This window comes from Labrus mixtus, chromosome 18 (assembly GCF_963584025.1).
Source record: "Labrus mixtus chromosome 18, fLabMix1.1, whole genome shotgun sequence".
NCBI classification, from domain to species: Eukaryota; Metazoa; Chordata; class Actinopteri; order Labriformes; family Labridae; genus Labrus; species Labrus mixtus.
In genome coordinates, this window is record NC_083629.1 from 18,414,698 (window position 1) to 18,441,957 (window position 27,260).

A 27,260-nucleotide genomic window follows, 5' to 3' on the forward strand; every position below is an offset into this window, starting at 1 on the left:
GCTTTCTTTTTTGTTCTCCCTCTTACTCAAAGACGCGCACATGCTCGCCAGACACATCACGTGTCATCCATGAAAACAGTGTGTTCTTACATTTTCAGAGCTACCGCACAGCTGTCTGAGGTTTTTTTTTTTTAAATGACGTGCCTGTCCGTTTTTAAATAGAGGCCTGAGAAACAGTCGATCTCACCCAAATCATCCGGAAGCCTCTCATATACATTTGTGCCCGCTTGCTAGAAGAAGAGCCATCCTGCTGTGGTCTTCGGGGCTGCATGGCTCAGGCTCTGTCTCACTGTGGGGCACCTCAGAGAAAAGATTTGTCACGTGGCCCATGTGGATTATGCATGCATTTGCATCTGTGGAGCCTGAATGTGTGAGTTTGTGTGTGTGTTAAAAGGGGGAGGGGGTGGTAAACAGGAAGGAGAAGGGGAGGAATTGAAGGCAGAGACACTGGATTTTCACTGTCTGGGGCCTTGGGCAGCCCTGGCACCTGTCTGACCTCGGGGCACAGCGCTTATATAACACCGTTGGAGTGAGAGGTGTTATGGGCAGGTGTGCAGCTGAAATTCATAAACACTCTGTGCCGCTGGCTGGGCCGGATCACGTTGTTTTGTATAGAACGGTTTCAGCTCTAACACAACAAGGGATAGAAGTTGCATGCGTGATAATAATGAACTGACTCTTTGCAGGTCTTCCAAACTATTTTCTTCCAATAAGAGGTCTTAACACACTTATCCATTTAAGTTTCATCACTGGTTGAAATGAGCAGGACACAGCACAGCCACAAAAAACATTTCATGTACTGTATTTTAGCGTCACCAATCATTATTTTTTGCATCATTTCAATGTGATGACAGCTGTAGATGGGTTGGCCTGTTATGCAAACACTGCCTGAGGAAACATGCAAAAACTCTCTACCTTTTGATTTTTCTTTTTAGGAGTAATCCTGTGAGTTCGATCTTGAAAGATACAAACAAAGAATGATTTAAATGTATGAAGCACAGGTTGGGATATCCTGTCCTTACTGCTTCGTCAAGCTTTAAAAACAAAACATCCAACTATCACCATTTCGCATTGTGTCTTCCCTTAGACCCACCAGATTTTTAACCAATTCTTTGAAATACGAAATGTTAAGCCTCAAGTCAAATTGAGACATCCTTTTGACGTGATCAGGATCATTTTCTCAGAAAAGCTCCTCCAAACCACAGAAGACACAACTGTGTGCTTATGATAACTCCACTTTTTTTTTGATAAGAAAGATTAGGATGTTCCACACGTTCATGCTTTCCCCCCCTTGTTTTGACTAACTTGAAGTGTCTAACATGATGAAGTATACTTGCATGCCTTCTCCGTCTATTCCTGTCTTTCCCCATGGGGCTGGATTCTTGATCTGCTCTGGAGAAACAGTGTGGACAAGTCAAACTATTGGCCTGGTGTACTGAGGATTACTAATTCCTCCACAGAAGTGTATCCCCCACCTGATGTTAACTTTTGCTCCAAATATCCCTAACCTTAAATTATACAAAGTAAGCTGTCATTCTTCAATCGCTTTTTTCAGCCTTGGGTAAATCTTTTATAGTACAGATAGTGGGTTTAATATACTCCTCCATTACATCTCTATCGCATGTGTTCAGCGAGCCGAGGCTTTTGGAGAACATTGGCCCTTCACTTTCGATTTCCCTTCCTCCTCTTTGTCTCCGATTCCTCTCTGTAGTATATTTGACCTTCCCTCCTCTCCTCTCAGCAGGTTTGAGTCTGATATCGCTGCGCAGCTGAACCGGCAACAAACCTGCAACCACAGCAAACAACTGGAGGTGAACGGATAATGAACTCGTGTTCTCTGTGAAACACACGCAGGAAGACTTTCAACTTCATCTGGGCTCTTGGTAGGAAACTCTGTGGAACATCTCCCTGGGCAAGTCCCTGATTCCGGATTTGCTAAAAAAAAAAAAGTCACCGCGCGTACAGTTTCAGGAGACCGTTGAGTCTCCAGCTGACCGTTAGATTGTGTTTTTGTTTTTTTTAATAACACAGAGATAAGGAGGAACCGGTGCTAATCAGCCGCGACACAGACGTGGGAAATACCAAAGTGTCTGTTCCTGGACCGGGCTCTGCTCAGTGTCACAAGGCAGACAGATCAGACAGCACGAATGTGTGAAAGAGATGACCTCAGTCACACTGATGAAGCCTAAGTGGAAAGACACTGCTGTATAATGGGATGTCAGTGAGTCTTCTAATTAGTCATCGCAAGTGAATGTAGCAACGACCTGTTTCTCTTCTTCGGTAATATGTCACAAAACCAGCAGCCTCCTTGATGTAATGCTGATCCACCCAAGCCACGTTTCTTCTCCTTCCTCCTTTGCCCAACAAATTCCTACGAGTCACTCACTCTGAATGAGAGCATTGTAATTCAACCAAACACTGCTCCTACTCCTCTTGTGGAAAAAAAAAGGGGGGGGGGGGGTGGGGGGGTTGAGGAAGTATAAGTGCCACAGTGAGCAGCCCCATAACTTGAACCAAAAGCTTTCCCGCTTGGTCTGGGCTGGCTGTGACAGACCAAAGACTGGCCAGGATAGATATGCTGCCTTCAAGTACTGCTTGTAAAACTTCAGACTTGAAATTCAACCATGAAGATTGTTAAGATTGCCAGAGCATGCTTAGAAAATTAGGTTGTAGGATTTGTAATCCAGCTCCGTTTAGGGGTGCAGACGCAATGATTATAAAAAAAAAAGTCAAATAAAGACTAAGGGAGACATTTAGATCCTGCATACTTTTAAAATTGAAATGAGCAGACCAATCATGACTTAGAGTTAGATTGTTTCAGAAATTTTGAAAAAAAAAAAAACGAGCGATGCAAGCAACCCCTTCAAAACAGTGGGAAAGTTTTGTGAGGAGAGTTCCATGCTGATTTCATACTTCTAAACTTAATGTTAGTTAAACTTGCATCTAAATATGTTTCACATATGAAAGTCTCGTAGGCATGGACTTGCTAAAACCAGAGACTGTATAATGGTAAAGACGCCCATGGGTTGGTGGACAACCATTTTGAAGCCTTAAATGTAGCATTTTGTCCATTTCTACCTTTTTTAAGGGGCCAGAAGAGACCATATTCAGACATGACGTACCCAGGACAGAGGATAACTTGAAAAAATAGTTTAGCAGAAGCCTGTCAGACAACTTCAGGCAAGACCAGAGCCAATTCCTTAATTATGCATAGCTCTAATGGTGAGTTAAATTGAAATTGACCATCTGTACAGCTGCCATGAATGCGGTAATTAGATAAAGACCATATAGTTTCTTGAATAAGGCTATGAACATGTTAATTTCTGTTGTACAGCAGTAGCCTATACATTTCAGGTGGCTGCTTGGTAGAATGATAAACTAAATAGTTCCTGTTTTATTATCATGGCAAAAACAGCTGACCCTGAAAAGAATTAGAAAAAGAAGAAAAGAAAGTGTGTGTAAGTTATAGTATGTTTTTATCACATAACAATAGCTACAGGTAAACGGTCTGACATAGAGATAGGCTGGAGTCTTTAATGGTGGCTAGTTGTTGTGAAGGACTACTAGTAGGCTAGTTGGAGGTATAGACATTAAATGAAAGGCTATGGATTAAGAGCTAATACATTAAAATACATTTACCTGGCATTTGAAGCGTTTTGAATAAAAAAAAGAATGACATGGACGCAAATAAGTTCAAAAGATAATCATTAAACAATATAGAAGCCTTGACAGCCTAGATTTTAAAACGGTGAAAACTTACATCATAAATATTTGGCAATGGAGTCCGTGTCTTTAGCCCTAAGACGATACATCTCCAAGATTTATAGAAAGTGTCTGTTTTTTTTTTTCTTGTGTCTTTTTTCATCTCTACAGCGGTCCGTGAAAGTCGGGATTTCCCACGACACCTGAACGAGGCATCGCGGATGGACATCGTGGCGGGGGGCGGGGCTATGCAAATGAGGAGTCCGTTGACTGAATAGATGCTACCACCAGCTTCTGTGAGAGGAGCGGGACACTTGCTGTGGAAAGGAGAGAGGAGCAACAAGGACGCAGAGAAAGTGCACGAACCAAAAAAAAACAAAAAAAAAAAAACAGGTCACTTTCACTCGAACCCACAACGACGCAACGATGTCTTCAAAGTGCCCCAAGTGTGACAAGACGGTGTATTTCGGTAAGTAAACGCACCTTACTTCATCTTGCTCCCCACGTTTTGAAATAATTACTTTTGGGAACCTGATGTTTATCCCGCTCGGTAGCCCAAAGGATACTCATTACAGGGTATCGATCATTTTTGGGACAGCTTGTTCCACTGTTTTGAAGAGGCTCAGTGAAATACAAATGCAATGCATGGTCTGTCCTTTGCCATGGATAGTAATTAATGTCCATTCATTGAAAAAAATATATAGCCTACGTTTCACACAGTTACATTTAATCTATGTTTATGAAAATTGTGTACATGTTCTAAAAAATGGCTACTTTTCAAATAAGGTTCTGCAGGCTTTTTATTTGACTTTTTGCTGTATTTTGAAAAACTATCTGCAACATTGTATGACATTTTAGAAGAATAGTGGCCTGTTTGACAGTAGCTTAATATTTGTTTCCTTAAATGTCAATATTGCCTTAAGCTTTCAGTCAAGTACTGAGACAAAAACCTGTCATACATTCCCCTCAGGAATTTGTCCCATAAGCACAGTTCACAGTGTTCATTAGATTAGTATTTTTTTTTTTTTTTTAAGGGACTGTGTGTTGCTGGCAGTGTAAATGATTCACCAAACTTTGGGAAAACAAAAAGCTGTATTGGCAAAGGGGGTGAATGTAAACAAAAGCCCTTAAAGCAATATTTCAACAAATGAAGCCTACACTAAAGTGCTTCTAATGCATGTGAGATCAAACATCTCCCACTCTGTCTGATACCAAAAAAAACCAAAAAAAAAACCTGGATGAATGATTTATCTGCGTTTGACACTGATCTGTGCTGATTTTTAATTTGTTGCGTTTGGTTAAAATCCAAGCTCGGCAGTTGGCGTTTGAGCGTAGCTGATTCAAGCAGTCGCCAAGAGTGCAGAGATGCCATATGCTGCGACTGCCCACACGGCAACATCATGCTGCGTCAGTGGGATGAAAACCTGTAAACATGCATCATTGTAAACAAAGATGGAAGAACAGAACATCCCACTTCAGTCATACTTAGCAACAGTGCAGGACTAATGCATGTTATATTTACTACAACTGATGTTTAAAGTGTAAATAAATGCACTGCAGAAAGACCAGAGCGGAGGATTAAAGGAGCGCAAGTGCTGAAGATAAACAAACATTTACATTGCTGCTTTCAATCTGAAGCTTACACATGATATGAATCCAGATCAGTTTATTTTTTAGGGAACTTTGCCGCCGCTGCCTTGAAGGATCCTGAGTGATCATTATGTTTAATTATGTTTGGCCGTATGCTGGGAACAAAAACAAAAAAATCTGTTCTTCAACGCTGCTTATCTTTCCTACACTTCAGAGCACACATCAGAGCTGTCACGGGGGTCAAAATCAATTATGTGAGTGGATGGAAGTCCTCTTACGTAACAGGAGTGGCAGCAAACCTCACAGCTGCTGCTCATCCTATGTTTCCCGAGAGTCACTGGCATGGAATAATACGTACACAAATAAGATTAATTTCCCTCCATTTGTATGCATCTCTGAGTATTCATTTGTGACGTAGCCTTAATTCACTGCAGAGAGTGAGTCACAGCTCCTGTGTGATTAATGTTATTTTTTTAAATATTTTTTTTATGTAACGTGCTGAGCATCATCCTGGCGGGGTTATTTTTGGTTGGGGTGTGTCTTTGTTGGGTGGTGAGCGCCCGGGGGCTGAGGCCACTGTAAGGATGATGGTATGGTTAAAGAGGGAGCCAAAATGGGTGGGTTCAGCTTAAAGCAGGGAGGATGGAGAAAATGAGGAGAGGTGGATGACTGAAGTTGAGGTTTCAGTCATTGCGTGGGAGGCTGGGAAATTTATGACAAGGCATGGGCGATGTGTAGAGCTTCAACGATGAATTGATTCATCATGTAGTAACTTTAATCACGACGTGTAGAAAAGGAGCTTCAGGTCGGATTCAAATCCAGGCCGCCTGCTTGGAGGACTTTTTGATCATCAGTGTTTCATTTGAGTCACTTTTTCACGCAACATGTTCACACTCTGGTTGTAGCCTTTAAATATAAGGATTAGAGAATGTCAAATACCATTTTCTCCTTCAAGATATCCAGACTTAAGTATAAGCCGATACTTAATACCCCTCCAATACAACTGTGATTAAAAAAATATCCATATTATTGGTTGGAAACGCTTATTTCTGAATTGAAGTTAGCTTTGACTTACATTACACTTTCCTCTTCAACTGGACTCTTCGTCATTTATCATCATCACATGATCTGAAACCAGTGGCATTTCTTTTAGGACGTGTGATTTTTTTGGGGGCTTTTTCTGCCCGGAAATAAATGAGGACAGGAAATGTTGGTAGGAGAGAGTGGGTGATGACATGCAGCTGAGTGCAGAGGTTGGATTCGAACCCACGGCCCACAGCGACAAGACTAAAGCTGCCATACATTAGGCATGCAACAACAAAAAAAAAAAAACAGTTGTGTGTTCCAGCTCTAGAGAGGTCAAAGTGGGAGTGAAGTTAGTGCTGTGTTGCCCGCTGCCCACAGCCTGAAACACTGGCATGACTTCATTGCAGAATGAGCTCAGCAGCACCACCTACATACATCCTCCTCTCAGCTTACAGAAACCCTCTGCTGAGGTGATTTTCCAGGTCTGCGGAACACATAGAGGCGCAGGATTAAGAGTGCAACGTGAAAAAAAAAAAAAAAAATCCGATCTGCGCCAAGGGCATGTGTTATTGATAGAAGAAAATTGTCTTTTTCCCTCTTTTGCTTCTCGCGGCGATGGTTGGTGGTGTGCTATTTAGGGCAGTGATTGGCCCACCCTGCATCTGCTCCTCCAGCTGGTGGTGCCCAATATTGGATTTAGCATGGAAATGCTTTTAAACACTTGACTCTTGGCCCCTTTAATTCTGCGCAAAACATTTCAAAGGGCGACGGTGCGCCACAGTCTGGGATTGTAATTCTTTTTGGGTTTTGTGAAAAAAAGAAAGAAAAAAAAAAAGTCTTTCTTTTATTATTTTCCGTAAGTTTCTTTTAATGGACAGCTGTTTTGTGGCGGCGATGGTTCATTTTCACCACCGATGTTGACTGGAAGGCTGCCGTTCTCTTTGCTTGTGACGTGTTTTTTTTTTTTTTTAACGCCCTCAGGAAACTGGAACTTGTAACTGGTGTGTGAGGAATGTGAACATGCTACTCTTTTTTTTTTTTTAAATTGCAGGGTTAGCTGCAATCAAATTTCCAGGGTGCACATTGGTGGCCTTACATCTGTTAGTTCTCGTGGTACAGAGATGCTTGGAATACACACCAGGGACGATTGGCTGGCATGTGACCAGGCCTCTGCTCAGTGGAAATATAACGTTAGCGTGTGCATGCCGAACACCACACAGCACGGCTCAGCGAACCTCCCCAGCTCCAGACCCCAATTCAGCCGAGCCAGCCAGCCAGCCAGTGCTCCTGCGCAGCACGCCAAATTGCAGCGATGCATCTTTGTGCAGCAAAGTGAATAAGCGACAACTTAATGGGAACTAATGGTGCTCTGCTGTGAGTTTTCTCTTTCTTTCATTCAGCAGTTCCCCTCACTCTCTCTCTCTCTTCCTCTCTTTCGTCCTCTTCAATCACTTACTCACTTGCTTCAGGCTTCTCTTCTTCTGATTTCTGTGTTTTTTTAACTACAAGGACCCGGGGGGCGGGGGAATGGGGTGAGATGGCTCGCCTTTTCTTCCCGCAGAGACTCCCAAAGTGCCTCATGCATTATAATGAGAATCGACGTCTCTATTCACACAAAAGCTCTTTCTGTCTCTCTGTATGTTTGTCCTTCCAGAGAGACAGAATAACTCCGTCCTCTTAGCCCGACGATGCGTTTCCCACACACCTCGTTCTAACCCCCCGAAACATCCTCCGCACAAAAAAAAAAACGTATTTTCTTTACCCCTCTCCTCTGTCAACCCTAGAGTGCCCTGTTTTCCCACTCGGCTGCCCCAGCGGGCTGTGTGAATGTGCCTCCTCAGTTATGTAACATCATTTTCTTGAGTCGATGCCTCTGCTCGCTGCCATTGCATAACCTGCCAGCTACTGTGTGCCAGTCAATGAGGGTCCTTCTTCTCTGCCTTTTCAAGGCACAAATATGATCCCTTAATGGACATGGCATTAAGCTCGGTGCTGAAAGGAAGGCCGTCCAGCCCTTTTCCCAAAACACAGGTGAAACTAGTGTACCTCGCACAGAATGACCTGTTACATAACGGCAAGAGGAACAAAAGAGCAAAGCTAGTTGATCATCCAAAATATCCAACACTTTAAAGGTATAATCTGTAATAATTTCAACATGTCAGATCTCATCATTTCTGCAATAAACATTGGTCTGATGTCCTTTATGGAACAGGTGCACAGCTTTGCAGCAAGAAAGTCATGTTTCCAATAGAGTTTTTCCTCGAATCATTCTTTAACATGCACAGAAAAATTCAATGACAAATCAGAAAAACATGAAATCAAATAGTTCCAGAGGTTTTTTTTTTTTGCGAGTCCCACGCAAAAGGGATGCACAGGCAACGACGTTTGCATGTACAGGATGTGATGTTGGAAGTCGAAAGCCGGGAAACGCACGCACGCACGCACGCACGTCATGTGATGTAGCAGTAAACATCAGTTTAATATTACCGTTTCTTACTTTATCCTCTTTTCTTATTAAAACAATAAGACTTGTTGAATCCTCACATGGTTTGTTTGTGTGGCGCAGTCAATGGATGTAAGTTTTTCTTCCTCTGTTGTTTGTCTTGAAATCGAAGTAATTCAGTGTTAGCTTGCGAGAAGTGCAGGTAACAGGGCGCTGGTGGACTAGTGGTTAGTTTGCGCCCAGTACAGAGGCTGTAGTCCTTGAAGCGGGTGGCCAGGGTTCAAGTCCGACCTGTGTCTCCTTTCCCACATTTCATTCCCCACTCTCTCTCTCTCTCTCTCTCTCTCTCTCTCGCCACGATTTCCGACTCTATCCACTGCCCTGTCTCTCCAATAAAGGCCCCAAAAGCCCCAACAATCTGCACCTTTAAGGTACGCTTTTATGAATTTTAAATTTCCCGTGCCTCATCAATGCGTCGCTTTACAATAGCTACTGTTAGTATAGCAGCATAACCAAAGAAAACAAAAACTTCACTCCTGTTTCCTCTCAAATATTTTGGATTTTTAGAAAGAAGATAAGTCAACGTAAAAAGGCATCATGCAAACAGTTTTGTGACGCTGTAAAATACTCAGGAAACACTATGAACCCCTCTGGGAACCTAAAAGAAACAGGATGGACCCCTGCTAGCGTAAGCCTGTAAGATGCTTACTAGCTCTGACCGTTTTGTTTGTCTTTTAAACATGCATCAATAGAGCCACAGTATCACAGCTGCCATTTCATGTTTCATTTGCAAAGACCTTACAGTGTTTGAGGTTTTTTCCGGAACTACTGCATACTTTTGGGCGAATGATGCAATCCCATGGAGACAAAACTTCTGTGAGACTTGGATATGGTCTGTTTGAGTTAAAGAAGACAGTAAACTTGAGGTACTGAAAGTAGAACAAGTCGCTGTCACTATAGTCAAACTTTATGAACAACAGAAGCTTTTTTTTTTTTTTAATGTCCCTTTCACACGTGGAGTCCCGACCGATTCTGGACAAATCCAGGACACTCAGGTTCCTGACATTTTCTGGAACGTCACCTTCACAAATGCACACAGCAGCAGGAGAGTTCCAGCGTGGAAAAAGTGCTCTCACAACTGGACATTTGGTCCATTTGGTAAAGGTTGTGGGTGGAGCTTGCAGGAGGAGGAGGAGGAGGAGTCTTCGGTAATGGTGACTGTTTCTGGATTAATATCAATCCGCCATGTAGACATTTACGAAAATTCACTCACAACTAAAGCGAGCAGAAGAAAGTAAAAAGCAGTGAAACTTTCTCTGCCACCACCTTCTCGCTCGCAGTGATTCTTCCAGTCTCATGTTTATCTGCCGCGTTCATGACACTTAACCCCGGCTTCACACCGACTTTTTACTGGCGGGCTGGCAAAAAAAAAAAATCCTCATAAAGTTGGGGTACATTGTACAGATTTGGTAGTTTGTGTTCTCACATTGACCCGAACAAAATCAGGAATTTTTCAGAAGTCCAGTCAATGTGTGAAAGGGACTTACATTTGGAGCTCATACTTTCTCTCAAAGAGATTTGCTTCAATCAACCATGATCTCATGTACACACGCTCAGTTTTGTAACGCCACTTGACAAGACTCAGATGATTTCACTCAGTGTTGTCTGTGGGCTTGTACATTTTATGGCGTTATGGCGCCGGCACATGATGTCTACTCCTCCAGGGCTGATTATCCAATTATCACTGGCTACTCCTGAAGGTGCTATGCAAGTGTTACAGTCCTCCGTCCGCTTTTGAAGACACGGTCCATTTCTCTGTAACCGGTCATGCAGAATAGATCTTTTTGAAGTCGCTGAAGCCGGGACATGGTGTCCTGACCGCTTAAGGATGAGGTGCATTGTGGGGCGAGCAGTCCCGGGGGTTAACGTAGGGCGAGCGTGTCACTGAGGCAGCGACTGTGGAGCAGTAGCGCTCTGCCGGAGGCTCCTCTGACCAGCGCTGACAGGATGCAAGTTAACTGCAGCCCATTTACGTCAGCTGGGGCAGATTCACGAGGCCGCACTCTTTTATTCACAGAGGGAGAAAAAGGGGGGGGGGGGAGAGAGAGAGAGGGAGACAGCCTGGGGAGGAAACCTCGCCTTGGCTGAGGCGACAGACGACCTCCAGAGCAAAGTTTTGCCTCTGGGTTGCATCAGCCACAGCGACAGACAGCTCCAAATCCATGTTTCCTAGTTTCTCTTCAGGCGTCAGACTCCACCCTGCACAGTCACTGTGAGCAGCACAGAGACGCTGCACGGAGACATGACAGTGAACAAATCAAATCTGATGTTTCAATGCACCACTGCCAGGGTCAGCTCACTTTAACTCCCCCCTTTGAGCCAGCACAGGATGACCTTTCAGAAGGTCCTTATCGCAAACTAGGTGTTTCTTAGTGCAAATTCATGCTAAACTTAGTCTCTTTCTAGGTTCTTAATGTCAGATTGTACTCCTTTGCTTAGTTAAATGTCAGTTTTGAGCAGTTGGTCAGACAACAAAGAGCATCTACATCTCAGGAAATAAAGTGAAAGAAGGTTTTTTTGTGTGGAGGAAACGACATTTCTCTGAAAATTAAAATTAAAAAAAACAAATATGACAAATACAGAATATAAGGTGCAGATTTAAAGATAAAGAAAGTCAGTATAAATTGCAGCTCTCAAGTTGTTTAAAATATAAAAAGGTCATGTTTTTTTATGCTTGGCTAAGGTTGTCAAAATTCTACAATTCATTAAGCAAACGCTTTTGTCCAAATCGACGTTTACAAAACGGAGAGTAAGTCCAACACAAGCAAGGACCTAAAGAGGAGGAAACAGTGTCTGTAAGTGCCGACAAACAGCTTTTAAAAAAAAATCATCAGGACTCATTGCTTTCAATCAGCAATGATTGGGATTATCAATGAAGCTCTGTCCCCTTCCCATAGTAGCGGATGCTGTTGTAGTTCCACTGGTGATCAGTGAGCGTGCTTAAAGCTCAACTTCTTCCTAAGCCAAGAGTCACTTCCCTGGGTGAGGCTGAAAGCTCCTGTGTGTCCAGTTGAATGGCCATTGTGTGTGTAAGTGAAGTTAAAGGTCACAAGTCCTTGAGGGTGTTTGTACTCCAGAGATCTGAGTCGTGAGAGGATGCAGAGAAGGAAACACGGGCTGCTTGTTTTTTCCTCTCTTACATTCTTACATTTCTCTTGAGATATTAGCTTCCCCCCCCCCTCCCCCAAAATGTACCTACTCTGCGTTTGAGTCCTGCCTTGTCTTTTGGGCCCACAGTCAGTCAGTCAGTCAGGTGTATGGAGTTATTAGGACGTGCAGTTATCTGTGCTGTAACAGAGAACACCCGCATGGACTCAGCTGTCAGTGTTGGATGAAGAGAATTAGAACAAGAAGAGAGAGAGTGAGAGAGAGAGAGAGGGCAGTGTGTGTTTACTATGTGTCTTTTGGACGGGTTCATAATGGGAAGAGCTGAACAGATGGGACCACAAATTACTAAAGGGTGTAACAGAGCAGAATGCAGCCAACTGTGATTTAGAGATATTTACAATAACATTGGTTACATCACGAGCATCATGACTTGTTTACGAGCTTCAGATTCGATACGCACGACATAAGCAACATTTGTGACAAACGGATTGAGAGTATATAACCGTACAATAAGGTCTGTGATGATGAATGTTTGCCCTTGTGCGTCATTCAAGCGTGCCACATTTCAACATATAACTCTTGTTAAGCTGTTTAAACGTCCACAAGCGGCGGCCTTCACACTTGTTGCTGACTTGATCTCCTCCTGCAGCACGCCGAGCTGCTTCCGCGGCGTCGTCCAACGCATTTCGATTCCCTCCAGCCTGCCCGTTGCACCCTGATCAAATTATCGCGCGATAAGAGAGCACCCATATGAGATTTCACAGCCCTACCCACGGCGGGACATTCCTGCCGCTTTGCATCCTGGGAATTCTTACTCGTCGCTTGTTTATCCTCTGCAGATTTTGTTAGCCTTTCATTTAAACAGAGAAGACGACATTTCCTGCGGCACTCTCGGGGTGAATCTAGGTCCAGTCGTCAGCCCTTGTGTTTTGGACGCATCTGCTGTGTCACTGTTGATAATGAAGCAACTGTAATTAAGGGATTCGGAGAAATGAGCCGTTAATGTTTTTCCCTCTGAAGACCCCCTCGTTAAACTTCTGTTGCTGAATCTTCCGTCCAATTACAGTGTGTTTTGTCGACCGCTTGTTTAAGCCCGCTCCCATGCTGCTCCTCTTACAGCCTTGTCTGTACACGGGGCATGATCTGAAGTAACTCAATCAAGCTCCAGAATAAACTAAATCAATTCAGTTATAGCCTGCTTGAAGTTCTCCAATGTATCTCTAGCCTTTTGAAAGCAGAACTGATACTCTGACCGACTGGAAAATCACGAGTCATCTGTTTTTTTTACCCTTCGCGTTCGTTGTCTTATGACTCTTAATTGCTCAGGAATTAAATTAGGTTTAATGACAGAAAAACAACCTTTTTTTTCTGAAATCGTCTTCTTCTGTCTTCAGAAATTTTTGGTCTTTTCAAAATGAAACAAGACAATCTGTGTGAAAACATTCCTTATTGCATTAGTTATAGTCTTTTATAGATGTTCAAAGTACGCCTGTATGTCTAAAGCTATGTAATGCATTACCTTTGAACCCGCAGCTGCATAAACCCTCAATATGCCTGACCTTACAAAATCAGAAAGCCATGCACAGTTTCCATTAATAGAGTTAAAAGTAGAGGCACAAATTACTTACTCATGCAATTAACTGTGGATGGTAAAAATCCACTAAATTTCATGCTATTGGTAAAACTAATGTTATGTCATTTTTGTTGCATTTTTTGGCTTTACATCAATTCCACTGTGCTGATGTTATGTTTATGCATGTTCAGTTGTTGCAATTAAAAAAAAATTCCAACTAGAATTAGACAAAATGATGCGCATGTTTCTTCAAATCGTGCAAGCTCTAACAGCAGTTTGTTGACAGTTGACTGACGTGCAGAAACAGACCTCTTCATAATCAAAATGACACTTTAAAGCATGTCGAGTCTTCCCTCCTTTAGTTTGATTAATGTGAAATCGAGCACTTGTAAACACTGTGGCCGAATCAGCGAGAAGAGGAGTCAGCAGCAGGCTGTCTCGGTGATTTAAACCATATTGACAATGCAATCAGAGAGCCCGCGAGCAGACGGAAGAGCTTAGAGCAGGAATTTACAAATGAAGTTAAGCGGCTTACTGTGGTGCAGGTATCATATGGTTATGATGATGACCTCTGACCAGACTGGAGCTCAGTGTTCATGCAGTTGGACTGTCCGTCAAATTGGAATTAAAATAAATAAGGGAAGTTGTACTTATTATTTCACTTCCTTTAGTTTAGAGAGACAACCACATTTCTGTTCTGAAACAAATGTGATGAGCACAAATTTTGAATTCAAAGTTTCCAAAACCTCTGCAGCATCTGTATGATCCAACACAGGCCTGATGTTTTAACATGCAATTAATCTCTTTAAACCCTTTTTCCATTATTATTAGACCTTCTACAAAACTTTGAATTGTTTGTCTCCATTGGCAACCAGAGTGAGCTGCCATTGGTTCAACATTTCCCCCTGCTTTTATCTCTTACACATAGACTCACAGTTCAACTACTTTCGGTTTCGACATACAAATTTATTTTTTAACTGACTACAGTTCTTGTTGTTGAATCAAACATTTAAGTCTAATGACTACAAATTTCACTTCTTCCACTTCAAAAGAGGCAGTTCAACTACTCAAACAGTTCAACTTTTATATGGTTACCACATGGGCTGAGATTTCAACAACGTTTATATCTTTCTCGAGCTAACAGTTAACAACTTGCTGTGATCTGTTCATCTTTAGTTGTCAGTTGAGATTCTCTGAATGTTGAAAAACAAACTTCAAACCCTTCAAGTTGGAGCTACAAGTTCAAACTAATTTCAACTGCTTTCATGTAGAACACTAAAAATCCCTTTCAGTGCCTAAACTTCAACCTCGTTAATTAGATTATTTACATCAATGCAGCAACTGGAAGCTTCTACTTAAAGTCAAATCTGAATTGTTTAATAATTAACATTTGAACTGACATTTCAATTTCTTTCCTATTACTATTTCAGTGGTGGTTCACTATTGGGGGGTTGACCGATGTTTTGTTTTTTTCAGGGCCGATACTACACCGATTTTTGTAGTGTATGAGACCGATTACCGATATTTGGAACCGATATGCATTTACAGCCGGTACAGATAATCAGCCATATGCCAAATATCAGCCCCTGATATTCAGCCAGGCCGATAATCGGTCCACTCCTATTCAATATCTCATCTTTTACTCTTCAAATGAAGGTTCAACTGCTTTTACGATTAACGCATCTTGTAATCTGGACGAGCAGGACCAATTTAAATACGGAGCTGCCCCAGAGCCGGGGAAAGGTCTGGCTTAGCCATCATAACCCTGCATTAAGGGGGAGAAAGCTCAGGGGGGTTTTTTGTATTACTTTGAACCAGTCACAAATAATCTTGGGCAGTGCTAAGCTGAGGGACCTTCGTAAATTTGTGTCCAGGGGGGAAATAGTTTTGGTGACACATTTGCAAATAGAGTGGTAAGCCCTCAGCCCTGGCATTAAAATGGCTAAATCCCCAAGGGGAAAAAAAACACCACATAAAAAATGAAAAGATTTAGGTTATAGGTCTTAAAGACAAAAAAAACAAGGTCAACATCATTGAAGGAGTATAATCTTCTTTAAAACTATCTTTTTTTCAGCCTGTAAGTTGCTTGTTTGAAGTTGTTTTATGGGATTTTTTACACTCAAGAAGTGGTATGATTTAAGAACTATAGGTGTGTAAACGGCGTCCAATGGCAGGCTGTTGACATTAATCCACATTGGTTGAATCAGATTCTTAAAGTGACAGTGCACTTGCTTTTTTATTTCAGCTCATTTTGGTGCTTCTGTACAAACGTTTTGAACGCAGTTGTAGCTGATTATTCAAGTACTATTAAAATCAATCAATAAATCTATTTATGTACTGTACAGTGCCAGTTCATTAGAAACGTTATGGGGTGCGGTGGACAAGTGGTTAGTTTGTGCGCCCCATGTACAGATGTTGTAGCCCTTCGAATCCAACTTGTGGCTCATTTCCCACATGTCATTCCCCCCTCTCTCTCTCTCTCTTTCATCCCAATTCAAACTCTAGTCACTGTCCTGTCTGTCCAATAAAGGCATAAAAACCCAAAATAACAATTCCTAGAAATGTTACCTCAAGACACTTTACAAAAAAAGAGCAGGTGTAGACCGCACTCTTTCTTATATTATTTACAAAGACCTGACGTTGATCCACCATGACCACTGCACTTGGCAACATTTACAGCAGCAGAGTAACAGTGGCAAGAAAAATCTGCCTTTTAACAGGCAGAACCCTTGAGCGGAACCAGACTCATGTTGGACAGCCATCTGCCTCAAGCCAGCAGCTGTGTTGAGGTTTAAAGGGTAGAGAGAGGGAGGGAGAGAGAGACAAACAAATAGAGCAACAACAATAAATACGATTAATAGCTACAATGCCTACAATTAAACTGACTCCAACACCCATCAGCTCTGACACTTCAACGCTTTTAAACAATTCAGTCTTAGAAAGTGTGAAATGTCAGGTGACAGGTACTTAAGCTCTTCAGCGGGGGATTTCCCCAAATCAGCACCACTGTTTACATGTGAACACAGGGGAGTCCTTTGTTGTCTGCTTTTTTTGAGTGAGAGGAAATTGCAGGGTGTCGCGAGAGACAACAGATTAACTAAAAAGGATTTGGCACATCCTCGTCGATGTTGACAATGTTGGAAGGAAATTTCCGGAGAGACCCTCCTGCGAGTGGGAGCTTTGTTTGTTTACACGAGTGGGTGTGCGTTTACCCTCGGGTCGTTGCCGTAATGAGGTACAGGACGGATTGGTGGCACTTCAGCAGCATTATTTGTGCCCACACGTTAGCTATTTTTGGAGACGGGGTACTGTTGATCGGTCTTTTTTTTCCGCTTTGTTTCTCTATTTGTTTGTTTGTAAGTTGTCAACCCGAATTTGTATTTTCTGGCTCTGTTTTACAGGCTGGGGCTATATAAGGGATCAAAGGGATAGACGCTTGAATCCGGGGATATAAACATCTGGGCCAGAGGCAGATCCCCCCCCCCCCCCAACTCTATAACTCCACCAGCACATAATACAGACAGACAGGCTCACCCCTCTTACAATAACAGCAGTCCTTTAAAAACAGCGAGCTGTTAAACAGTGGACTTTGTTACTGCACACAGACGGATGACAACACACACTGGAACGAGGTTGTACCAGCTCTGAAGTCTGTTTCCATTCAAACCTGTCTGAAGGTGTGTGCATGCACGAGTCTGCCAATGACACAGACACACTAAAATATGCCACCTTGACGACACGCTGGTTGTATCTTTAACACTGCAGAGGTGTCAGGAAGTTTATGTTTGTGCTCAGATTTAGGGGGGGGGAAATAAATCACACACACTTAAACTCAAGAGGAGACAGTTTAACCCCCGCTGGTTCTATTTATAATCTACTTAAACAGTGTCTGAAGGTTGTTTGAAGAGTTTCCCTCTTACTTTTAAGAAGGTAGAAAAGGCTAAATAAAAGTTGCACTGACATCATTGGTGAACCTTTCTTACTTCTTTTCCGTTTAAGACATCATATAAAGACGCACCACTGAGAGGGTTTGAAGCATTTGAAGTTTGGAGCTGAAATCAGAAGATGTACAGTCTCGGTGACACCACTAAAGTGTCTGCGAGCAAATGACCATATTTAGAGACGGGACAGTGGCTAGAGTCAGAAACCAGGGAGAGAGAGAGAGAGAGTGGGGAAGGACCTGCGGGAAAGGAGCATCGGATTCGAACCCGGGCCGCCTGCCTGGAGGACTCAAGCCATCGTACATGGAGCGCACACACCAACCGCTAGGCTACCGGCACCCTGGCACATTTACACGTTTATGTTCATTAATTTGCTCTGTCCCTATTTGACATAAATAAAGTTGAAGCCTGAGGTGAACCGTCTTCAAGAGCTGAAGGGTTTATTGAGATGTAAGAGCTGTGGGTCAGTTAAGTTTTTAAAGCTTTTTTAACTTTGTCTTCCACTTTAAAACCCAATGTCTGTAGTGTAAGATAGAAGTGTATTTGAACTATGATCAAAATAGAAATTGGTCAAAGGGAGATAAAATAGCTATAGTGATGAAAATATTCAAATGCAGCTCAGTGTTCCCAAGACAACAAATGAGATGAGTTTTATTCCCGTCCTGCTCTGATGGTAAACTTGGTGGAAATATGGAGCCCAACAATGACGACAGTGTCCCTGTGTTTGTGTGTGTATGCTCTCCCCGTCCCATTCAGTGCTACAAACTACAACAATGCTAATGAATATTTACAGCATCCCTCCTTAGTTTGCTGCCTTTTTAAAAGGGAAAACACTCAAATCAAACAGCACTCTGCATGAATGATTCATGAGAACTTTTAGTTAAAGTGTCAGAGGATCCTGAACTCTTCTTCATGTGAATAGCTGAAGTGAAACTCGGGCGCCTCAGACAGACAAACACACTAATCCAATTTATTCATTTCCTTTACATTCCAGTGTTGGTGGCTGAAGGTTTGGGTCCATCTTCTAATTGAAGTGCAGATTATTGATTTAAAGTGTGATTTATTGCAGGATTCTGCGCTGAATCACGGTGTCTTTAAGAGTGATTGAACATTTCCGGGAGTCTTTTACACCCGAGTCAGCATTCCTCTGCTCTCAAGTGTTTGTGGGAGGTCCCCCTCCTCCCTCACCCTTAACCCCTCTCCCATTCTCTTAAGGCCTTATTCGCACTAAATCTTAATGTTGTCACTGTCGGTAAGTCCTGACATTTCAGCTGATTGGAGCGTCAACACAAACCTTATGACCATTTTCTTTACTTACTTTAAATAACGTCTGAACGATGTTGCGAAACATTACGATATCTTTTCATTCTGCCATAAACAGTTTATTGCAATATTTAAAAATAACAGGAAGTTATTCCAAATGAATGCAAGGAGTTCCTATAGGCTTAATTATGAGCAATTAACATCTGAATCTGACAATCATTATGACATTAGTTTGAACTTTAAGTCTAGTTTATCTTAGGCCAGCACTATGAGGGAAAAAATGTGAACTTTGCACTTTTTGTATTAAAAATAAAAATGTTTTTTTTTTTTTTTAAATCGAGCAGCCGTTAAATTCCTGTAATCCTTTTGTGACGTCAGCACGGAGTGATGCATTCTTTTTACGGCTCTGTTTTTCTTATTTCCTCATATCTCTTTTGGACACTTTTCAAAGACAGACTCATAAATCTCTCTCTCACTGATGCGACTCTGACACGGGAATATGACAAAAATGTACAGCAGATGGTTTGAAGTGGGAAAGCAGCTAAAATGAGGAAACGTAGGAGGAAGTAGTTGTCTGCACACATGTTGTATATGTGTGTGTGTGTGTGTTTCACTGAGGGTATGTAGGAAACAGACCCCAGTATCCGGCCATTTGTGCCCTGCCTTGATAAGAGAAGGTGTTTCCTCTTGCTGCCTGCACGACTCCTTAGGGCCCATTGTGTGTGAGCAGCAGGGATTTATTATTGGAAAGGGTATAATTAGGGTCCCTCGCTTGTCTGGAGGGGCGGTCGGTCTGGGAGAGCAGGAAAAAAAGGAGACGGAAATGGGGTTGACGGGGTTGTCTGCAGCAGGATGGGTATACTGTAAACTGGGGGAGGGGTGTGTTTGTGTGTATTTGGAGGGGTTAACACAAAGGATTTGGGTTAGACGTGGGCACCCCCCGCTGCTCCAGCTGGACCGGGACTCACGCCACTTTCTATCCATGGAATGACATCATTACAGCATCCTGTGTTGTACGCATGCATTCCCAGTTTCCCCCGCCCCCCTCAGAAAACCATCACTTGGCTGGCACGACGACAGGGTGTACCTCAGGGCACAGCAGCCCAGAGACACAGCACAGGCTGATCTTTATTCTGGGGAGTGAAGCAATGAGGGACGTCATTTCTTTGAGATGACTGATGGAACGACACATTATGACAGATACTAAGCCTGGGACAATAGGAGGGGAACATAAAGGCTGTTGTTCATAGTAATCCGTGTAAATGTTGCTCTATGTGAACGTTTAACGCTCACCCTTGTCTCTCTGTTTCTGTCTTTTGTCTTTTAACGTGCAGCTGAAAAGGTGTCATCGCTCGGGAAGGACTGGCACAAGTTGTGTCTCAAGTGCGACCGCTGCAACAAGCTGCTGACGGCTGGAGGCCACGCTGAGGTCAGTGAGACTCCACCAGTGACAGAACACTAACTCACATTTCTACATACAACTGATTATGAGGAGTTTTTAACTGGAACACATTTGATTTCATGGCATGTGGCAACCTCCAGTGTTGAAAAAAACGAAGCTAATGCAGGAGTACAAAGACCCGCAGTTCCACGAGTGTCCACTTGAGGCTTGACTGCAGAAGTCAAATACACACCCATTCTAAAATGTCACTTTTTATAGTAGAAGTAAACATGTTTACAGCCTGGCTCAGTTTTTAAAATGTTTTAAAAATGAAATTGAAATAATTTAATTTTTACTTTGTAAAAATATTTGGATACTTGTTGCATCATTGGCAAATTGTTCTTGTTTATTATCTATTATTCATTATCAATTATCTTTTTTGTTTCCATTCATTTCTGTTCAGTCCAGCCAGTATCAGAAAATGTTTTTTAAAAATCCCCTCAAAGTTTGCAATAGAAGACGTATTTAAATAGATATTTTTATCTATTTATATTTTTTTATATATTTAAAAGTCCAAAACCCAAGGAGATTTTTTATTACAGTGATTTCATTTTGATTTTCACTTCTTGCAAAGGTTCAAACACATTGTTCAACCCTTGTCTAGACGACTGTAAATCTTTAAACCCGTGTTTTAACGGGGTTTAAGGACGATCCACAGCTACTGCATGTGTTTAAAGTCTGAATCTAGGGCAGTGATATGGACTATTTGTAGCCTGCATAGCTGTGTGCATTTAGCAGGTCACCACCATTGCCTCGGGTAGCAGGAGTTCACCTCCCACTGTGGCCATTCATGCTTTCATTCTAATGCACTGAGTGCTGCTGTGGAGCACTACGGCTACAAGTGTCTTCCTAATGGCTCACGTTCATGCTTTCTGCATTGAATGTATGGGCTCTTTTCTTGTTTAATGTAACTTCTGCTCTACGAAGATCTTTAGATTTTCCTTCAGGGTCAAAGGTAAAAAACTCCATGCCGTTCTTTGTTGTTCATTGACTGCGTTTGTGAAAATTTCAAACCGAGGGAAGCCAGAGCTGCCTGATCATGTATTGACTTATTGACTTGTTTCCACAGCGAATCCTCCATGAAAAAATGCTTACAATGTGGCATGTTTGTTCTCAAAAAAAACCATTGTTAACACACTCTGACTTATTTCTACAGAGGCCCCAAGCAGATGTGCATCAATACATTGAATATTACTCCATTTCCATGTGATAACGAGTACATTTTGGCTGTTTTCTTATCGCAGTCTCCACTTATTTATCTCTTAAGGTTGGGATGGAAACCGGTTTTGTTATCCCAAGATGATGAGATAAATAAGTCGTGAGCTCGACAAAACAACCAGAAAAAAAAACAACAGTTTTTGTTATCACAGGGAAACGCAGGGAAATAAACTGTATAGCTGTATGTCCGCTTAGGGTTATAAAATGTTATAGTGTAGTAGTTTAGTGCACTTTTAGTGAGGAGCCCATGTAGCCAGTGTGGAATCTTATATTCTTTATACTTTTATGTTTGCTTATTAACTGATCCAATGTATATGAGCATCTCACATATATACATGCAACTTGACCTTATATGAGCACCTCACATATATACATGCAACTTGACCTTATATGACCCCTGCAGCACACGAACATTACCCGATACTCACCTCACCTCAGATGTTATTATCTCACCTACACAGATTCAACAACAGCTCCTTATAAGGACTACTTCTTCAAACTCTCAAGGACAAACTACATCATTTTCTCTATTCCTCCTCTGTGAGTTTCGATCGCACTATATGCTCAAGTATATAAAGATTGTACGCCCCAAGAGTGGGCAGAGAACTTACTTTGTGTATCCTGTACACATCGTTGAACTTCTCTCCTTGCTGCAAGTAATAAACTGTGTGACTTAGCAACTCAACAGTTTGTGGTTTACTCCTTTTTGTTCACTCTCGTACCGTGGTCCAGAGGGTTTTCTCTTTCTGCTGATTTCTTGCAGGCTCAGTTCTACCACACCAGCTAACACGTGAGACATCTTAGAAAATGTCATTAGTCAGCAGCAGTAGCTCTTCCAGGTTTTTTAAGCCTCTGCATTGGCAACAGAAGACCAGCGGCTCTTCACTTTTCAGGGTTTGTTAGTCCATCCAACATTCCCACAAACACAATGTTCTGAACGAAATATCTCAGGAACATCTGGAGGGAATTTCTGCAAATTTGGCACAAACATGCCCCCCTTCTCCGGGATCGATCTTTTAGAATTTGGTCACTTGTGGTGACACAATGGTCATCCATTATCTATACTGCTTGTTCCCGTTCGGGGTCACGGGGGGACTGGAGCCGATCCCAGCTGCCATTGGGCGAGAGGCGGGGTTAACCCTGGACTGTTTTTCAGTCAAACACAGGGCTTAGGTCATTATATCTCTCAAAAAGTACTTTCATCATACAAATTCTAATTCTGATGAAGTGAAGAGTTACAAAAGGGCTGTTTTCTCTAGGACATCTCATGTCTTTGGAATAACTTTTTGCCCGTTCTTTACATCCCATTCCTGTAAATGCAATATCCCAGGAACTGCTTGTGAGGGATTTTTTTTATATTTCTTTCTTTTCGTTATTCGCCCTGGAGAACAACCCCATGTGTGATCGTCTGAGGAACAATATCCCCTCGCTCTCCCCCTGCTGTACATATTGCTGTGTTGTCATGAAAATGTTCTGGAGATGAGAGTTCCTCCTGTAAATGACTGAGGCAACCTCTTTGGTTAAAGGCTTACTTCGGCCATTGTTTTGTTGTAAGAGTCATAAACTACATGTCCCGTCCACTGTTTCAATTAAATGATGAGTGAACACACATGAACTGCTTTTTGGGCTCTTCGTTCTTCTAAAAATCAGCACAATTAGGTCTGTTTGCTTACGATCAACCGATGCTTAGTTAACCGACTGGTGTCATTTTGATGTTTTAAAGCTTGTATGAACAGGGCTAGCGGCTGGAAGCAGGTCTTTTCCAAATGTTTTTTTTTTTAGTCGGCAGAGATATGATGTTCTTTCCTTTCATTTCCATCACAGATCTTGTGCGTTGGTTACAGGAAATTGCTCAGTGCATGTCTTTTTTTTCCCCCCCCTCCTGCCTTGTTGTGATTCTGGTTGTGTCTGTCAGTTTGAGTTGTCCTTGTAATATTTTTTTAACCCCCCTTTAGGGTAACAGGAGGAGTTGTCTCTCTTCCTCTCTGTTACATAATCAAACTGCAGTCTATCATGACTCAAGATCCCCCCCCCCCCCACCCCTAACTGTGCGTGCTGCTCACTATCTGGCACCTCCACCCCGGGGGACTTTCTTATCATGCCTCTTTTTTTCTTTTGCCTTTCATGACCCAGCCGACGATGCAATTCTCACCCGTTTGATTCTCTCAGTACGATGGGCCAATATCACCTTTCTGTGTCTCGGGCTGTTGACACAAAGAGGATGTGATCTCAGCGTCTTTGTACACAAAAGAGATTTTCCTTGCAGACCTCAAAGGATGCTGCTCTGCTGTTTAATCTCTGCATGATTACAGTAATGTAGTCACACAGTCTCTCTGAGGCCCACCATCCTCTTCATCCTCCTCTCTCTCTCTCTCTCTCTCTCTCTCTCTCTCTCTCTCTCTCTCTCTCTCTCTCTCTCTCTCTCTCTCTCTCTCTCTCTCTTCACGCACATCATCCACATCCCGCCTCGGGCTGCAGCGCCAACTTCAGCTGGCAAAAAAACTTGATCATCTTGAACTTGATCGCCCTCATTGAAACAAGAGAGCGTCTGAGAGACGTGATATATCTAACCGAGATTTATACAGCTTTTAAAGTGGACTGTGGTTTCAAAGGGGGGGTTGTTTGATGTCATTGCAGGCCTGGTATGCAAAAGGTTTTGACCCTCAGAGAAAATCTGACTTCATGCTTCTTTAAAAGGAGGGAAGGATGTGGCCTGTTGTGGCTGCAGAGCTTAAAAAGACAAAATGTGGAGTCAAATTTGACCCCATAAGATCATGAGTTTATTTACCCAAAGCACAAGATTAGCACAGTTTTTTCTCATGTCAAAATTCCATACCTCCGTCTAATACCTCCTTCTAATCAGGAAACACAGACATTACACTGGAACTTTATCCCCTGGTGTAGATTTAGTTACGTTTCCATGTTTTTCAGAACACTTTAAGGACTTTTCTTAGTGCGCGACGCTCTGCAACCTTTGTTTGCTCATGATGCAGCAGGATCGTGTGGCAGAAAACTGAGCTCTGTAGAATTCATTTTCCACATGAATGATATGACAAACATGGAGTACAAAACACAACAAAGTAGAGCATGACACAAAACCAGTTGCATGACAAGAGATAATTCTATCTTCTATTTACAACATAAAAAAAAATACAAACACACACCCACCCTCCCTCCCACGTGGTGACCCGTCCTCCACCCTCCCTCCCTCCCTCCCTCCCTCCCTAACCCACAGATTAAAGACACAAAGATAAAAGAATAGATAGAATATTGCATTGTGTATTGAACTGATTCCATGTAGGTTTAAGGTTTAATTTTATACTCTTCTTCAGTAAATCAGTGGAGAAATTGTATGAAATGATCCTGTTAGAATTGAGTGATACTTTCTTGTACTCTGTTTTTCTTATTTCCTCATATCTCTTTTGGACACTTTTCAAAGACGGACTCGTAAATCTGTCAAAGATTTAATTTGCTTTTAACTTTTACCCACACAAAAACATTTTAACCTTATAAAATAGCACTTTGAGATCTTTTACAAAAATGTAAAGTGCGGTACAAATAAAATGTTTTATTATTCTTATAATATTTAATATGGAATAGTGAATTCTCCATCTCTGCTTCATCACGTCTGATGATAGACGCAAAATACTCTCTGCGACACAGTAAAAGAGAAAAAAAACCATTACATGTCCAAGGCTCTGTGTTTACACTCTGCATATCCACATTGAAGCTATCAGATTGAGCCCTGGTAACACACGGATCATGCATTTCCACCATTTGGTCAGTAAGCTAGAAGCCCGGCTAGCAGTCGGCTATGCTCAGATTAATTGGTGTCAATATGGTGGCTGGGAGATAAGCTAGCTCCATAGAGATTTTAGTATTTGGAATTATTTTGGATTCAGCAGAGATGACATTTAAACTGCTGTGACTTTGTAAAACCCAACACATGACAGAAATAGGAAAGTATCACACATTTTCCTCATGTTATTCAGAAGTGACAAGCTTTAACATTTTGAAACTACAGACATAGAACATGTTTAGTACCAGCGAGCACATGCGTGAAGACAGCATGTCTGCATAGCTCCCTGTTTCTGAAAACTCTGAAAGTTCTACTGTGAATAAAAGATGTGAAAAGTGTTCAGAGTTAATCCACCTTTTTATTGTGAGGCAGCAAAAGCGGCGAGAAGAGGTTAAAGCAGTGGAAGAGAAGAGCACAAGAAGAGGACAGGGAAGGAAGACGAGTAGATGGAGAAGACAGATTTCAGTGTGAGGATGTGGGAAGTGAACTGCTGGGAAGAGAGTGGGCTGTGCAGCGATGGATAATCCATTTTTAGGGTCCCGTTGCCTCTTGGGCCGCAGAGATACTGTACAGCCGCCTGTTCACAGAGCTCTCAGTTCGCTTTACAAAGAAGCTCTGTGTGTGTGTGTGTGTGTGTGTGTGTGTGCTGTCCTGAGAAAGCCATCAGTACTTAGTCACAGCTTGGCATTGGCGTCCGGACCTTCACGGATCTCATAAATGTCAAGCAGGGAGTGTGAAAGGGGTGCGCGGCTGCTTTAACAGCAGCTGATCCCTTCTCGGATAATGCATTATTAAAGGTGAGAGAAGAAACCTCTTTTCTATCACACCGTCACCTCATGTGGCAAAAGCAGAAGGGATTGTGGGTAGTTTGTCCCCTACCTCCCAGGGCCTGGCGTCTTGCCTTTGGCGTCCACTTCCTTCTTCTCTTCTATGGGCATCAGGCTCTGGACCGATGGACACCCTGGCCCTCGGCCCTGATCTCCAGGTTGATCATATGCTTCCCAAACCAGCATCACATTCCCAGCATGCATCAGCGGCAGGTCATCTATGTCCGAGAGCGGCGTCTCTAAACCTTAAGTGGCAGACGGTCATGTGTGTGCGGACACGTCGTCGTACTGAAGTGTGACACAGAGTCCTGTTTCCTGGATACAGCCGATGTCATTATTATGTGTTGACATGGAAAAAAAAAAAAATCCCGTCTCCATTTTTGGATTTAATCTCTTTTAACAACCACAAAAACTGAAACACCCAAAATATATGATGTCACAAAAATGTGTGGGAAATATGACTTCAGATCACATGTCACAGGTTGCATCATCAGTTTAAAAAAAAAAAAAAAAAAGATTCTCAACTGCTCGATGAGTCAGTTTGTTGTGTCTGCATCTCACAGTGTTTTTGTCTCTCCCACAGCACGATGGAAGGCCCTACTGCCACAAACCGTGCTACGCTGCCCTCTTCGGGCCAAAAGGTGAAGTACACCCTTATATTCTCCATAAATTAAGAATTTGACTACACTATTGATTCTCAGGGAGGAAAATCAGGTATTACAGCAACACAAAGACAAAAAGAACAATTACCTGTAGGTAAATACAAAAAAAAAATGTTTTCAATAGATAATGTAAATAAAAAAGAAAGATACAAATTTTCACTTCTGTAGTCATAAAGATATTTCCTCCTCCTTCTGGCAGTTTTTGGTGTTTTCTCATCTCCTCTCGTGTACCTCTCTCAGGTGTGAACATCGGTGGAGCCGGCTCTTACGTGTACGACACTCCAGCCAACAACAACCCGTCTTCCACCGGTGTGGATTCAGCACCCAAAACTGAAGAGAAGCGAGTGTTTGCACCCAAGCCAGCATCCAAAGGTACACGAGGAACCTGCCAGAGTAGACCTACTGAATGTATCGTGGGTTATGTTGACTGGGATAAAAAAAAAAAAAAAGCCACTTTGTGAATTTCGGATTTAGCGTATCTGAGAAGATATCAGTTTGAGTGCTGCTTACTCAGAGATCAGAACATTCATATGGAAGTCTGCTGAGACTTTGGAAGGATTTTCTCAGACGTGTCGGAGAGAAGATGTGTGCTGGGAAGTCCAAGTCA

General features: G+C 42.4%; 1 protein-coding gene across 1 annotated transcript in view; it reads left to right on the forward strand.

The window, feature by feature from the left end:
* crip2 (cysteine-rich protein 2) overlaps nt 1–27,260 on the forward strand; it is a 517,344-nt gene that overhangs the window by 485,840 nt on the left and 4,244 nt on the right. Inside the window, exons 2-5 of the mRNA XM_061062325.1 lie at nt 4,036–4,171; nt 20,041–20,135; nt 26,575–26,632; nt 26,894–27,025. Of these exons, the coding sequence (XP_060918308.1) occupies nt 4,129–4,171; nt 20,041–20,135; nt 26,575–26,632; nt 26,894–27,025 (328 nt within the window). The 5' untranslated portion in view covers nt 4,036–4,128. The remainder of the gene's footprint in view (nt 1–4,035; nt 4,172–20,040; nt 20,136–26,574; nt 26,633–26,893; nt 27,026–27,260) is intronic.